Genomic DNA, 16,431 nt, shown 5'->3' on the forward strand with positions numbered 1-16,431 from the left:
AAAAGAAAGTTTGTTCAGTCTATATCGCGGATTATGAATAGCAGTATTCATCGCCCGATTTCGGCTACATGCTGAAATGATTTAATGATCCGAACCGTCCATTTTTCTTATGATAATCTATAAAGATGGAAATGAAAATTTTCATCTGATTATTTATTTTTAACAGAACCATGTGTAGGTGAATTTTGAAAATGAAAATAAGATTTTCAAAGGTGTACATTGATAAGATAATCCATAAGTTCAATAATTAATATAATATCTTTTTTTATTCCATTGAAAATACGGACGTTCAGATTATTACATTATCTCTTCATGTGGGGCCCATGAGACGACTCCATTCATGAGTCGCGATGTTGCCATTCGGCGCGACTCGGAAGGAACCGATGCTGCACCTGACCAGTTGCTCAGAATCTATTTAAGTACAGTATTATTCGGTACGCTGAAGGAGTACACCGATCCATACACACATATGGTCATTCTACCCATAGAATGCTCCTAACTCAATCCAAACCGTCCAAATTATGGAGATCATTCTAGACGGTTTATGATATAATGTGAAGAAATCGGATGTCAGGACCGTTCATTTGTTATTTAGACGAGGGATCCATGTGGATCCCACTATATGGACGGTTTGGATCGAGCTTCACGTATGTCACCTGCACATTAGCTGTGTACGTGCGTATGGTGTGGAACCCCGAATTTTGGGGCAGTGGAGAAATGGAATCCAAGTCTTCGAAAGTTTTCGTACTTTGACCCCACAAAAGAAAGTCTTGAAACTCTGCACGAGTGTAGAGCTATTAAAACACGTATGGGAGATCCAATCTATTAATAAGTTATACCACATGCTTGTAGATCATATGGATTAAAATAATTCTTATTTTACTAATCAAATAGGTCACAATATGTAGAAAAAAAGGAAGGATATTGAAATTTGTTTTAGCCTCTCCTGAAGACCAAATGAATAGGAAAATGCCTGATTTTTAAAATGAGAGATCAAAAAATTATGGTCCACTTTGATGAATGGCTAGGATCTCTTATATGATTTATATATTGGCTCTTGTACTTCCATGTAGATGTCCAGGAAGAATACCGCCCATTTTCCAATTCTAACGGTCAATGGAGCGTATTACGTACGGCCTCGTTCCCATACAAGACGGTACGACCCTTACCATGGGGCCCATCTTGATGTATTTATACTAAATCCATACTGTCCATAAAAATTTTCATATTATTATAATAAAAATTAAATATAAAAAAATCTTAAGTGGACCATAACATAGGAAAAAGTGTATATTTACCATTAAAAACTCCTTGTGGGCGAAAAATTGTTTAGATCAAGATGGTATATATTTTTCCATTAATATTGTTCTTGATAACATTTTCAAAAGGTTGGATGGAAATTGAACATTAATAAATCATTTCAGTGGGCCCTAGGAAAATTTTAATGGTGGAACGTTCAATCAAAATTGTTTCTTACAGTATGGTCGACATGAGATTTGGATTTGATTAATTTTTCTGATGATACCCTATAGGAATCTGAAAAAACGGATGGACGGTATGGATTTATAATACATACATCAATATGGGCCCCACGGTAAGGGCTGCTCTGTCTTGGGTGAGGCCGGAGCCGCACCTAATTCGCTACCCAAAAAACAACCTGCCATCTTCAATCTTCTTCAATCTTCGAATGAGTCAAGGTCTCTGCCTCTCTCTCTCTTCTTCAATCTTCCAAGGAGTCAAGATCTCTGCCTCTCTCTCTCATCTCTTAGATTTGAGTGTCAGATATGTTGGAGCTGTTGAAGGGTGAGATTCCATATCAAGAGGGAGAAGAAGTTCTTGTTCTGTCAGAAGATGTGAGGACTACGGGCCTTGTTCTTGTGGATCTTGTCAATGGCTTTTGCACTGTTGGAGCTGGGAATCTGGTGATTGAAAACTCTGACTACACAACACTCCTTCTATTCATGTTTTGTTATTTTGGTTTCTGAATGTTGGTTTTTTAATCTCCAAGGTGATATAAAAAAGACCATGTTCTGATTTTTGTTCTTATTTTCTTTTCAATTTAGGGGTTGTTTGGATGGTGGTAAATGGTTTAAGTTGTGTAACTGATTTACAGACTGTCTGTTTGGCTAAGTTGTAAATGATTTACTGTGTTTGAATAGCTTGTAAATGGTTTATATCCTGTAATTGTGTATTCACACCTGTTTAGAGAAGTAATTCATTAAAAAAACATTTAAATGTCACTAAAACTTAAGGTTGAGAGAGAGAGGGGGGCCTATCCCCAGCCGTTATAGGCTTCTAGCTTGTAAATCATTTGCTAGCAAATGAAATCCCAGCTTTTTGCTAGCAAATGAAAAGAGGGAAAAGGTGGTTTAGGGCATCCAAACGCAAGGTGTAAATGATTAGCTTGTTAATCATTTACAACTTGCCTCGTTTACCACTATCTAATTAAACGACCCCTTATGGTTTTGTTTTTTGTATGATGAAAAAAAGAAAAAATGTGTCTTTTTTCTGGACTTTGATGAAGTTGGTTTTTCTCATTCTTGGTGATAGAGTTTGGATTTTTGGGTTTTGGGTTGTGAGTAGCTATTTACACCCACCCCTCATTGATATTCATGCATCATTTTCCATTGTTAGAATTGGAATGTTATAGTGTTGTATTGTGTCAATTCCAAATAATGGATAATGGGTGTTTGCAAATGAATCAGATGAGTAGTAACAGTGTCTCCCTTTTGTATTGGTTTTCTAGATGTGAAGTTTTAAGAGACCCAATGTTTTGTTCTTTATTTCTTTATTTTTTGTTTAAATTTGTTTTCTCTTTTATTGATTGCACAGGTTGCTTCTCTTTTGTGTTATTGGTATAGGGTTGTGTAGATTTACATTACCATCAGACCCATGTTTCTGAATTTTCATTTGGGCTTTTTTTTTTTTTTGTTCCTATTTCAACTATTACTGATTTTTATTACTTTGGGAATTACGGCCGTAATATAATGTAAAAGTGTCATCATTATGATTTTACAATGTTTGTTTAAACACATAATTTGACGGCTAAATGTAGATGTAATAGGAGACAAGTAAAAGAATTTATAATCATTATAATTTTAACTTGTATTTGAGTGAAAATCTGAAGTCCTATCTAAACACAAGTAAATGAATTTGTAATCATTATAATTTTAGGAAAATTTCTATCCAAACATGTACATTAGTGTATTTTTTCTTTTGATTTGACATTTTAGTAATGTAAAAGTATCATTATTATGATTTTACCATGTCTATCCAAACACAGGAATTGTTGGTTAGATTACTCGTTTTCATGGATGTAGGCATTGTAATTTGTAATCATTGCACTTTTACAATACATTACGGCTGGGCTTAAATGAGACATGCTTTGAATTTTAATTTGGATAATCTTGTTTTGCATTTAAATCGTATTCGTTTTTTTCTTCTTTTGGGGTTTTGATTTGGGTGTTTCTATTTCTTTTCCTTGTTGATGATCATGTTTTTTTTTCCCCCCTTCCACCTTTGATATTTGGGTATTTACTGTCTGTTTGCAGGCTCCAGCAGAGCCCAATAAACAGATATCTGTGATGGTCGAGGAGTCTGTACGGGTGTCCAGGATGTTCTGTGAAAGGAAATGGCCTATTTTTGCTTTCCTTGATACCCACTATCCTGATAAACCAGAGCCCCCATATCCACCTCATTGTATAATTGGAACAGGAGAAGAAAATCTAGTTCCAGGTACTTCTTTCTTATTTCTTTCTCTGATTATCTGTAATTCTGTCACATTTCTCCTTTCGAATATCTAATGGTTGAACATCAGAAGCAGCTCTCTACCAAATGGTCTATCAGATGCTGTTATTAGCGATAGACATTTGTATAACTGATAATATTTCCCTCTCCTCTTGTTGGATTTTTCTTCTTGTATTTACTTCCATGTGGCTCATCTAGGCACATCCACAGACTGTATTTTACTCTTGTCACTGTTTTTAGTGTGGTTGTGAGCTTCTGTACTTCTATTGCAATCTTCTGCAGCTCTGCAATGGTTGGAGAATGAACCGAACGTAACAATCAGACGCAAATCTTGCATTAACGGGTTCGTGGGCTCATGGGAGAAAGATGGCTCTAATATCTTTACGGATTGGGTGAAAGCCAATGGAATCAAAGTTGTAAGTGCTTCTTTCTTTTCCTTACAGGGCTGTTTGGATACAACAAGATTTTTTGTTATAGTTTATGTTAGACTATATAATTCTGGGAATTTATGAAAATGTGTACAGGTGACTGTGCTCCTGCAATGCATCTTTTATATATATATATATATATATATATATATATATATATATATATATATATATATATATAAAATTTCAGACCTAGATACACTGTTTTATATCCTCATCTGTTGCAGCCTCTTTTTCTTTAAATAGACAGAGGGGGAGAGGAGTCATCTCAAAATCCTCCCTTTTCCCCTTTAGTTTCAAATATTTTCTTCCTCTTCTTGTTATTTCTCCAAGTTTCATGGTATCATAGTCTTTCTAATCCAGATTTTCTTCTATAACTTATCTTTTGTTCTTCACTTTATCTTCCCAATTTAAAAAAAAAAAAAAACAGAACGGAACTAAAAATAGTTGTTTTGTATTGGGCAAATTTTTAACCCAGTTTGGTAAACACATACGTTGATATGGAACAACTTTGAACTCTCTTTTAAAAATAATGTGCTATTTTGAAATCGAAATTAAAATTATGAAGTACCCATTCGGGCATTTGCTAATCTAATAATCTAAAATAACTATTTTATGTTGGTTTATGATCCTTCTAAAGTAGGGCCTGCTATTTTGACAGTTTAATTTGAGTTACATATTTCTCATATATTTGGTTTATGATCCATCTAAAGTGGGGTCCACCTTTTGGACTATTTAATTTTGAGTTAGATATTTCTCGTAAGAGTTGTGGCTAAGGGTGGAAATTGGCTGGGCAGCCCGAAGAGCCCAACTCAACTTTGGACTATGCTTGGACCTATTAGCTTTGGCCTACGTGCTAGGCTTAGGCTTGACATGCATGGCTTGATCAAATTTTCGAGTCGTGCTTGGGCTCAAGTCATTTTAGCTCGACCTTTCTCGCCCAGCCTGGCTTGCCGAACTTCATACGTATGTCCCTATAAAATGTCATTCTAATCCTTGGTTAGGCAACCCATGCACATTGAATGTGGACCATTCGTTTTGTTACTTTTTAAAGCTTTTTTTTGTGCGTGTATGTGTGGACCACGTGATCAACAAATAGATTAGGAACATTCAGGTAGGAAATAAGGATTTTATCCATTTTTGGCCTGAGCTTAGTTAGGCCTAGGTCCAACTAATTTGTTTGGGCTTGAGCCCACTACGCTAGGCCAATGCCGAGCTTGGGCGTAGGGCCTTAAACATTGAGTGGGTCCGATCCAGCTTAAATCTATTCCCACCCCTGCTTTGTGTATTTAGGGTAGAGGGAGAGAGATGTAAAAGTGATTGAAAAGAAAAACCACTATGAGGGGGTTAAAGAAATAACCAATTTTTTAGGCTTTTTTTTTTTTGGTTAATATATTAACTAGGGAATTTTTTTTAACCTAACCGGTTATTGCTAATGGAATAATGCTTCTTACTTCTTAAAAAAAGATTCAGTTCTAATTGCTCTGAGTTGTATATCTTTGTCTTTGTACATCCAAAGATTATACTTTTTTGGCTGTTGTTGACTTTGGATTTGTATTGAGATTTCCTAGGCTAAGTCTGTGTTTGGATGCACTATTGAATTGAATTGCGATAATTAGTGCACTAAAATGCAGTGATCAAATTGTAATCACCTTCCCAATTATTCACTTCGAGAGATTAAGTTCCAGATTTCAACCATGCTGTGTAAGTTGGACTTGAAAGGAACCTAACTGCAATTCGCAGCTGCTTTCCCTTTTTGAATGCTTGGAAACATCATTACAATTTTGTGATTTCCTCTTCTTGATGGAATGGAATGATTTGCAATTCAATGCGGTGGCACATCCAAATGCAGCATTAGTGTATTGGTAAATCAATGGATATAAAATAGTGCAGGTTTTGACTAATATCACATTTTGAAGATTTTGGTGTTAGGAATATGCACAGATATCTGTGTTCTAGATCTTGTGTCTACCTTACTATCTGCAAGGAATCTTGGTTTGCTACCTCCTTTGGAAGATGTGGTGGTGCACTCAGGTGGATGTGCTACGTACCATCTCCCAGTTCATGTTGCTAGGAATATCAAAGGAGCTTTAGCCCATCCTCAGGTACTGAAAATCATTCTCAGATATGTATTTTTAACAGTGCTCATAGACTTTGTGTTTGAAAAATCTTTTACTAGTAAACCATATGCAAAGTGATCTTTGTTGTTGAGGTAGATGAACTGCTATCGGATTTGTATCCCATCATTACAGTTGAAGTTGGCATTGCTGCATTTGCAATTTCATATGAGTTCTGCATGACTGGCCGTGTAATTCACGTGAATCCACTTGTCTGCAGGTTGAGTAATGACATCTATAATCATTTTTATGGTCTCTAGAGTACGCAATGGAGTTTTTACCCATACATTTCAAATGGGTCCATTTCTGACAATTCAATTCTAAGTAAAAATCCTTACGCATGCCCATCCATGTAGACATCACTTGATTCTGGCTTAAAAAAACAGAGATTGCTTGATAAGAATTGCGTTGCATCCTTCTTTTCACATGTCCATCTTCATCTTTAACATCACTTGTCCATCTTCATCTTTAACATCACTTGCCCATCTTCATCTTTAACATTTTGCTCAAATTAAGACACATGCGAACGTAAGCAATGGCTCCAAGCATTCCATGATGGACAGATCGAATTTGTACCATGTCCCACCCAAACAGCACATGATGCAGAAGTCATATATATGTGCTAATTCACAGAAGTAAAAAAAGAAAGATATAATAACCATGCATGTTTATGTTGCTATTGTACTCCAAGCAGCCTTGAATTTTAGCTATTTAGAATACAGTAGCTTCCTTAAATCTTTGTTTGCTCTGACAAAAGTAGTCAATGGCTCAAGAAACTCTCACAGGTATACCCAAATTCTTACTTCCAGCTATGTAGACCTATGGTCTTTGTTGTGCATTTTAAATCTGTAGAGACCCAACATTTAAGAAACTGATATGGTATTAGCTTTTGAACCACTTTACGCCATGGCCCGTCGAAACTAACAATAGGATTAGCTAGACCCTTCTTTCTCTTCTGTTGGGGTTAGACAATGGGCAGCAAATGATCCATTACAGTATTTATTATCATTGTTGCGTTTACCCTTCAGAAATATTTTTTTCCTTATCATATTTGTTTAAATATCTGAATATTTGTAATTTAAATATTTAGTTATGAGGAATGATATCCTGTAATTGGTTGTGCATTGGTTTAGCTACAACTCATTTTCCCATTGAAAGTATATGATATTTTCAATTGGAAGGAAGAATTTTGAATGTGTAAGAATGGGTTATAATTCAGTCTACAACTGGTTGTAAGTACATCTTTAATCATTGAATAGAGCTTGGAATTGCTAATCTGTCCAGTTCACAACTGTAAATTGGATTTAGCAAATTTGTCAAGTGATTCTTTCTGCACAAGTGATTGGAGGTCTGCTAATTTTATAAATGCATATCTGAACTCCTCTTCATGTGATCTCATGCGCCAACTTGGTGGACATGTGCAAGATCTGATCCGTCCATTAGGTGAGTCACATCCTGAATGTGCCCTTGCCCAAGAATCAGGATGGCTAACTTGTCGGGTGGGTCCGGTTAAATGAAAAAGATGGGATGCATAACAAAGTTAGCCAGCAGTCCTCATTCAACATATACTCGTGGCCCACTTGATGATTATATCAGCATGGCTCTTGGGTTTCCGCATGAAAGATAGGACCCACCTGACAGAGCTTCAATCTCACACAAGCATCCATGTGTACAGATGCTTAGATCTATCTATATGTAAAATGCTAACTGTTTCTTGCTTGTTTCCTTGCAGGATGTGATGCATCACATTGGTCTTTACCTGGCCAAGGGAAGGGGAGCAAAGATAGTACAGGAAGTATCAATCAGTTCATCGATGGAGCTCTGATTTATAGGCTGGCTGGAACTAAGAGCTGCTTAATACGTCAATATTTTATTTTTATTCCCTTGTAAATTGTGATTTACATGACAGGCTTACATTATCGTAATAAAGAAATATTTATGCTATGATTTGGCAGTCTTAAGCTCGCTTGATTTTCTACGCTTTGATTTAGCCATTCGTGATCCATTTGGTTGCTAAAAATGACAAATAACAATCAAGAAATTTCCGATAGAGGAATTGCAGAAAATAATTACTCAAAAAAGAAAGAAGGAATTTTGTAAAAGAAACTTACATTGATATCATAGTAAACCGGAATTAAAGATTACTGGACCCGAGCTTTTGCGTTGAATGCTTGAGTGGGTTATCAGTTCTTAGAAGTGGGGCCCATGGTTCAATAATCCAGACAATTGGTCCGGTGGGAACCGGAAGTGGATCATGCACAAAATTCTCCAGGACCGAAGATCCTCACTGCCAATCTTGGGACAATTTTCAGTTTAATGTGGACTGTTGCTTTATTTCTCTAATTAACTGTCCATTTTTAGGCCATAGGATTTTCTTGTCGAAGAGACCTTTGGGGAATGGTCCATCCAAGATGGGACTCAACAGATGGATGATCTGGATTAAACAAACTATTGATTGATTTACAGCAGCTGCAAGTTGATAGTTTTTTTTTTTTTTTTGTTCATCAGCCTATATAGTTAAAGGCAAAAGCGAAAAAGAAATAATTTGAAACTATCAAATTACCTGTATCAACATTTACAAACTACAATTGCATGATTCATTCAAAGTATAAGGTCAAATCACATACATAAAAGCCACAAATTTCCCTGAGGAAGGAAAGAGAAAACAAAAAAAAATAAAATCAGAAAACTACCTTTCAAATTTCATTTCACGAAAACCTTTTGAAAATATTAAAAAATTCAGCAACAAAAGAGAAGAATCTACAAGAAGAAAAGAAATCACAAATCAAAACTAATTTACATAGGAGGTTCTGCCCCAGCAGCCCTTAAGTTGCTATATTGTTTCTGCAATGCAGGATTTATGCATGAAAAGAGTGACGGCTTCTTGGGTTTGGGTTTGGTACCGAAGATGAAGTACCGTAGAGGAATTTTAGCCCTACTGAATGCATTCCTTGCGTTTGCCTGTTGACGGTTGCTTTTCGATCCTGACAGCTCAAAATTCTCGTGTAGATTTGACAGATTCTTCTGGATCTCAAATTGCAATCTTCTCACGTGGTCTAGGCCCGCCTGCAGTTCGCTGGCTACCTTATTGTTCTCCTGTTGCATGTCCAGCACCTCGCCTTGAAACCTTGCGGCTTGTTGTTCTGTGAATTCAGATTTTTCTGTCTTGGAGTGCATCTTGGAAACTCTTGAAATCTCTTCTTGGATTTTGCATATTGATGACAATCTGCACTGCAACTCGTCTTTCAGTGATGCGCTCTGCTCTAGCCAGGCTGACAATTCGGTCTGTAATTCTCTCAGATGCTTTTCGATTGATGTGGCTTCTGATTTCAGCATCTGGTCCGCTGCATTAGCACTGCTCTCTTGCTTCTTGTCGTCATTCTTCAGTTTTGTAAATTTGGCTTGCAGGTCCTGGACAGCCTTTTGAAACTTCTGTATCTGATCAAATGACGTGCTGAATCTTGACCAGAAGTCTAGGTTCTCTTCCAGAAGTCCATCGATGTCCCTTCGGAATTTCTCTTCGATGGTTGAGGCAGTATGCTGTTTGTTGACAAGAGATTCCTCAATTTCTTCTTCTGAATGTGGATGTTCCTTGGATGCGAATGCGTTGGATTCATCTGTTCTTGATGGGGAGTTGATGCTTTGTTCTTTTAATAGATCTTCCAACCGTCGAAGCTTTGACTGGCCTGGGCTCTTCACATGCAAGTCAGAAAACAAGGATTTCCACTGATCAATCGTACTTCCAGCTCTGTTTTGCATTGAATCTTTCGATTTTAACACGCGGGTTTCATTTTTTTCATGCAAGCTTGTCTGGAGCATGCTCACTTTCTGCTGCAGCGATTGGATCTCCGCATCCTTCATTGCATTATCATTCTTCAGTTCCCTTATCTGCGCTGTTGTTTCAAAAAGGCTTTCTTGGCTTTTATTCTCCACTTCAGATAGCCTCCTCTTTATTTCCTTGTAATTCCGAAGAATCGATGTGTACTCCGCCAACAAAATCTTCTCTCTGTCTTCCAATCCATTTAAGAATAACTGCCCCCAGTTTGGCGAATCTCCTCCAAAATTCAAAACATCATCTTCTTCTTGCGATGCATCCTTGTTCTCAACTTCGTCCTGCTGTTTCAGGTCCAGCAAGTTTTCAGATCGAACATGATTTTCCTGAGTCCCTTCGGTTTCCCCTTGTTCTATAATCTCATCCTTCAAATTTATTGGGCCATCGACCCTCATCTTTATATCTTCCTCTTCTTCGATCTGTTTACAAGGTGCCACGTCACGAAGATGTTTCAGGTCCAGCAAGTTTTCAGATCGAACATGATTTTCCTGAGTCGCTTGGGTTTCCCCTTGTTCTATAATCTCATCCTTCAAATTTATCGGGCCATCGACCCTCATCTTTATATCTTCCTCTTCTTCGATCTGTTTACATGGTCCCACGTCATGAAGATCACTCTCTTCTAATTGAGGCAAGCCCGTGATCTCGACCTTGTCCTGCTGGTTAGGCGACTGCAGTTCCTCTGAAAGGTTGTCGAGGTTATGACACGCCTCTGTAAAATGCATTTGAAGCTTGCTGCTCTCATCTTTGACCGAGCGGTTGAGATCCTGAATTCGGTTCAACTCCTCTTCCAATTCTTTGATCTTATCATTCAAACTTTTTGAGTCGTCGAGCAAAGATTCTCTGTCTTCTTCCAAGCTTTGCAAGTGGTTCTGAAGTTCGTCGGTTTCCAATCTCAATCTCTTGATCAGCGCCGTCTGCGAAGAAACCGCATTCTCCAAGCTGAGGACTTTATTCACGAGTTCATCAACCTTCTCTGCGAGTTCTGTTACAGTGAGAGATGAGTCGGAATTGATATCGAAGTATTCCTTTAGTTTTTCACATATCGATTGCAACTCTAATCTCTCTTCTTTCAAACTACACACTTCTTCCACCAAGTTCTTATTCACGGAATCCGCAATATTAGCCTCTTCGGGGAGTTTCCTGTCATCAGTATGATTCTGAAGAAACCCATCCTTGAAAGCCTTCAACTTCTCTTCGGCATCCTTCACCCTTTCTGCCTCTACTCTCGCTTCTTCTGTTGATCTCTTTTGCTGCTCTTGCAGCTGAACTAGAGTGTCCTCGCATGATTTCAGTGCCGACGCTGTCATCAAAGCCCGGGCCTCATTGTCCTCAATGTCCTTGCTCACACTGAACTCATCTTGTAATTCGCAAACCTTCTCTTGCATCTCCTCGATCTGTTGCTCGATGTCCCAGAACTTTGCAAGCCCACTCTCATAAGAGCTCATCACGAATTCCTTCTCCGTCTGCAGAACCAGGATTCCTTTCTGAAGCTTGTCGATCTCTTCCTGGGCCTCGTGTTTGGTCATATTCGAACTAGGCTTCTTAGGTTGCGGTTTCTTTGGTTTTGAGGACCGTCGTTTTTTTGCATCTATAATTGGGAATTTGAATTTTGGGTTTTCGGGCGTCTTAGGAACTTTACTGGGATCAACAGTCGAAACTTTTTCCTGATTATCGACATCATCATCTTCTTCGATTGAGATTGGAACTTGTTCTGGGAAAACAGTAGCTATGGTGTTGTTGGCATTCTGTAGCTCCCCAGAGATGTGTTCGTATCTTTCAGCCAAAGCTCTGTAAGCTCTGTAAGACTCTTCAACAAAGCTTATCAGTTCGGGTCTTTTCTTGTAGTACATCTCGGCTCGCCTGGCGAATGAATCTGCATCCTCTTCGATGACTATAAGAATGTTTTTCACCTTTTCTTCCATATCTGCAATTGCAGAGTTCATTCATTAGTTTTGTTAGTAACCAAGTTCTTCCATAATGAGTTTTGCTAAGCAAGCAGCCCACATGCACCTCATGGCGTGGCTGCATGTGCTATCAAACGTCTGTGACGTGAATCAGCTGGCCCCTCTGTGCAGATAACCCACCCCAAAAATTTGATCAGTCCATTCATCAGTGGGCCGCATGTACAAAAGCAATGTAAGACTTGAAAATTTGCTGGGAGTCATCATTCAACGTACATGCATGGCCTGCCTGATGAGAAGGTTATCTACACGGTGAGCCGGCCTGATGAATGGCATGGATGTCCCACACACTTGTGGCCATATAACACCACAAATTGAATTCATTTGAGAGCAGCATAACAATTTTACTCTGCACAATTCCAATGAAAGACGATAATTTGCTTGAGTTAATTATCTTTTATCTCTATAAAACAATATGATTATTGGTAATTTGGTATTTGAATTGGAAGATGTTCCTTGAATCGACAACAAAGAAAAGAATACAAAGAATGTATCTTCCATGTCCCATCCAAACTTGGATTGAACATATGAGCAGAGAAGATATTAGCGCTACAACTTCATAGGTAACATCAGTAACTACATGGGAATGTAATTATTATGTAAGAAAAACATAGTTTTTTAATGCTGATTATCAAGAGCCTAGTTATTGTGATTTGTGAAATGTAAAGAAAATTCGGCTTTGCTGATTATGGTGATTGTACTGTTTCCTCTAATTTCCATACCCATTCTTCAGTTTTTTTTTTCACCCACCCTATTTTTCACTAGATATTCAGCAGGGAGTAGAAATAACTGTTCAAAATGGTTTTTGTACATTGAATCAACCACTTGAGTAATCTGATACATTGATCAGGTGTGACATTTGGTTTTTGTACATTGAATCAACCACTTGAGTAATCTGATACATTGATCAGGTGTGACATTTGGTACTTTCTTCAATATGTTGATATTGGTTTTAGTTTTCTTTTATATATATATATATATATATATATATATGAAAAATATGAAAAAACCCAGGAAATATTAGGACAACTGAATTTAACTTAAACAGAACTGTTTCCCTAATAAAATTTAGAATTCAAATACATGACATGCATTTACAGATCAGACTAACACCTCTGTGAGAAGTTTGGAAGTCTTATAATCATATGGAACTTCTAAAATGTGACATTAGAAAGAAAGAAAGAAAAAAAAAGAACAAAAAAAAGAACAAAAACAAAGAAAAAGACGATGGCGACAAAACCCATTTCTGCTAATCAAGTAATTTCAACAATCAACATGAAACGCGAGGAAAATTCTCAGATTACCGTAGAAATCTGAAGAACTGAAACATCCTTCTAGAACAACCATAGGTGTTTTGATCAGAAGAATTACATATAAATAATACAAAAACAAACAAAGCCCATTTACTGAAATCCAATCCAAGAGAACATATCAGCGTCGAATATCGAATCAATTTCATAATAATAAAACAATCAGCTTTTGGGTTATTCTGATCAAGCCATTTCATAATAATAAATCGAAAAAAAATAACGAACAAACGGTCTTTTTAAAAAAATAAAAATAAAAATAAATACTGCAGATGTCATAAAAGATTAAAGAAACAAAACCCATGTATGAAAATCTAATCTAAAACAACATAACATCAACCAAACAATCAAACTAATTAGATTGAGAAACCAAATCCCAAAAAAAGAAAAAGAAAGAAAGAAAGAAAAGAGAAGAAAAATGAAAACTACCATCCAGATTCTGTTGAAGCCATTTCCCCTGCTTTGTCCTGATGTGGCTGGCCCACCACCAGGAATAAGCATTGCTTGCAGCTCTCTGCAACATCTCTCTCTCTCTCTCTCTCTCTCTCTCTCTCTCTCTCTCTCTCTGAAGGGAGAAACAAGGAAGAAGAGGGTGTAACTGACAAATTACAGGAAAAAAAAAAACCAAAGCTCTGAATCTTCTGTTTGTTTTTATTTTTATTTTTTCTATTTTCTTGTCTAAATATGGGAAGGTTGAATGTGTATGAAAGAGAGGAGAGGACTGCGAGTCTGGCCGAAATGCGTGGACAAACATATGGAAAGGAGCCAATGGAGGAAGGAGAAGAGCATGACACGTGGCAGGCTCTTAGCCTGCCAGGTTGGTCAAGTAAAAAGAGGGAGAATAGGTGGGCCACAGGCCCCTCCTTTTCTCTCTTTTGACAAAAGAACCACCCACCAGGATCTCTTTTTTGCTTGGGCTCATGATACCAACCACCAACCAACTAGGGGTAGTTTGGTCAGTTTAGATTGATTGGCCCACCTAAGGTGGGACCCACTAAATGGAGGGCTCTCGAGGTGTTTTGGTCACTCCCAGAAATGGTTCGGCGCTGGCTTGTTTTTAGGCCCAGTAGATAACTGGGTTGGATTTTGCCTGCATCTTTCCATCCTATTCCACACGCGTGTGGGAGCCGTACACATCCGCACGTGTGGATTATTGCCTGTGCACTGATTCTATGGTTTGGCCAGGTTGATGAAGGGCCATCCTCGTGTGTACACCGATTGGATGTTATAAGTAATGACACGTGGCAGGTAAACAAGGCGTATCATTGTATGTTACGTTTCCATACAGCGTCGTATCTCGAATGTCACGTTGTATGTTACGTTTCCATACAGCGTCGTACCTGGAAGCGGATTGCTCAGTAAGCTTAGTAAACTCGGTTGGGTCCACCATGATTTATGTATTTTATCTGGTATGTCCATCCATTTTACAAGATAATTTTAGGGCCTTGGTTCAAAACCGAAGCATATACAAGCTAAAATGGACCACATCACAGGAAACATTGTGAATTGAATTTCTACAGTTGAAAAGTTCTTAAGGGCTATGGAAGTTTTTGATCAAAGATTATATTTATTTTGTTCTATCAGCTATGTTTTTTTTTATCTTATGAACGGTTTGGATGAAAAATAAACATCACTGTAGGGCCTAAAAAGGTTTCAACAGTGGAAATCATTATTTTCACTGTTTACTGAGGTATGGTCCACTTAAGATTTGTATAAGCTTCAAATTTTGGCTCAACGCATGAAATTAGATGGAAAAACGGATGGAAGGTGTGGATAAACCATATAAATTCACAGTGGGCTCAGTACGCAATCCGATTTTGTCGTATCTCGTATCATTGTATGCTAACATTTATCTTTATACGTATGGGACGCGGTTTGTCTAGGGACGCTGCCCCCAACCAGGTGGTTAGTGATCGGTGCTATGTGGACCCCAACATGATGTATGTGTTTTATCCACGCCGTCCATCCATTTTGAAAGATAATTTTAGGGCTTGATGCCAAGAAAAAGATAGATCTAAATTTCAGGTGGACCATACCATGGGAAAACAGTAGTGATTGAATGTCCACCATTAAAAACCTCCTAGGGCACACTGTAATGGTTACTTGACATCTAACCTGTTGATTAGGTCATACAGACTTCGATGAAGGGAAAAAAAAAATATATCAGCTTGATCCAAAACTTTTGTGGCCCAAGAAGTTTTTAATGGTGGGCGTTCAATCAACACTGTGCGGTCCACTTGAGATTTGGATCAACCTCATTTTTGGGTTCATAGCATAAAATGATCCGGAAGAATGGGTGGACGGAATGGATGAAACACATACATCATGGTGGGGCCCACGGAGCACTGACCACCAGCCATTGGCTAATGGCAGGGGGAGTAGCCAATCTGTTTCCATACGTATGCTGCCAGTCCCCTGTAGATATAGTTGTATTATTGGTGAATCTGCCCCGTCCATCTTGGCGGCTGTATTGTGAGGCCCACTGTAGAAAAATCAAGCTGAACATGCTATGCTAGCTTCTGCACGTTAATCAGGTGACCGTTGCTTCTTCAATTGAAGTGGGCTTTGTAAACATGGGTCCCATGTTAGATGTCATAGATTGACGGTCCTGATTCACCGATCATGAAGCCACGTGTGCATTGGAGAGGCAACAAACCATGGATGTTCCATGGCGCGGCGAACTTGAAAAGGTCCTCTGTTCCCACGAGGCGACGTGGGAAACCCGTGTGATGATTTTGCCAATGTGGGCCCCAGTCACGACGTTCTCACGTTTCCAAAGCGGCCTTGCACATGCCCCACAATCATGGCGCGAGTCGGTGCACATGCCGTAGTATGGTAGTCACGCGGGACACCAAATCAGTGTTGTAGCCAAATGAGAAGTGAACTTACACACGGTTGTACGCTAACATAACATGCAACGTTTTTATTCTCTGCTAACACACGGTTGTGCACTTATCTTCCACCATCCACGGACTGGTGGCGGGGATTTCAACGCATCTAAATCAAAACGAATTCTTGAAATTTCAATTTTCGAAATGC

General features: G+C 38.2%; 2 protein-coding genes across 2 annotated transcripts; one reads left to right on the forward strand and one right to left on the reverse strand.

The window, feature by feature from the left end:
* The first annotated feature begins 1,741 nt into the window (after positions 1-1,741).
* On the forward strand, positions 1,742-8,270 carry LOC131228726 (nicotinamidase 1). The gene is made up of 5 exons (XM_058224579.1): positions 1,742-1,922; positions 3,552-3,735; positions 4,030-4,163; positions 6,095-6,280; positions 8,025-8,270. The coding sequence occupies exons 1-5, from the start codon at positions 1,785-1,787 to the stop codon at positions 8,115-8,117; spliced, it is 735 nt and encodes a 244-aa protein (XP_058080562.1). The 5' UTR covers positions 1,742-1,784; the 3' UTR covers positions 8,118-8,270.
* Positions 8,271-8,767: 497 nt separating this feature from the next.
* Positions 8,768-14,241, reverse strand: LOC131228725 (protein NETWORKED 2D). The gene is made up of 2 exons (XM_058224578.1): positions 13,822-14,241; positions 8,768-12,048 (listed from the first exon to the last, which is right to left on the reverse strand). Exons 1-2 carry the CDS (start codon positions 14,144-14,146, stop codon positions 9,089-9,091), a joined length of 3,285 nt encoding a protein of 1,094 aa, XP_058080561.1. The 5' UTR covers positions 14,147-14,241; the 3' UTR covers positions 8,768-9,088.
* Between the last annotated feature and the right edge of the window lie 2,190 nt (positions 14,242-16,431).

Source organism: Magnolia sinica, chromosome 16 (assembly GCF_029962835.1).
Source record: "Magnolia sinica isolate HGM2019 chromosome 16, MsV1, whole genome shotgun sequence".
In the NCBI taxonomy this organism is placed as follows: domain Eukaryota; kingdom Viridiplantae; phylum Streptophyta; class Magnoliopsida; order Magnoliales; family Magnoliaceae; genus Magnolia; species Magnolia sinica.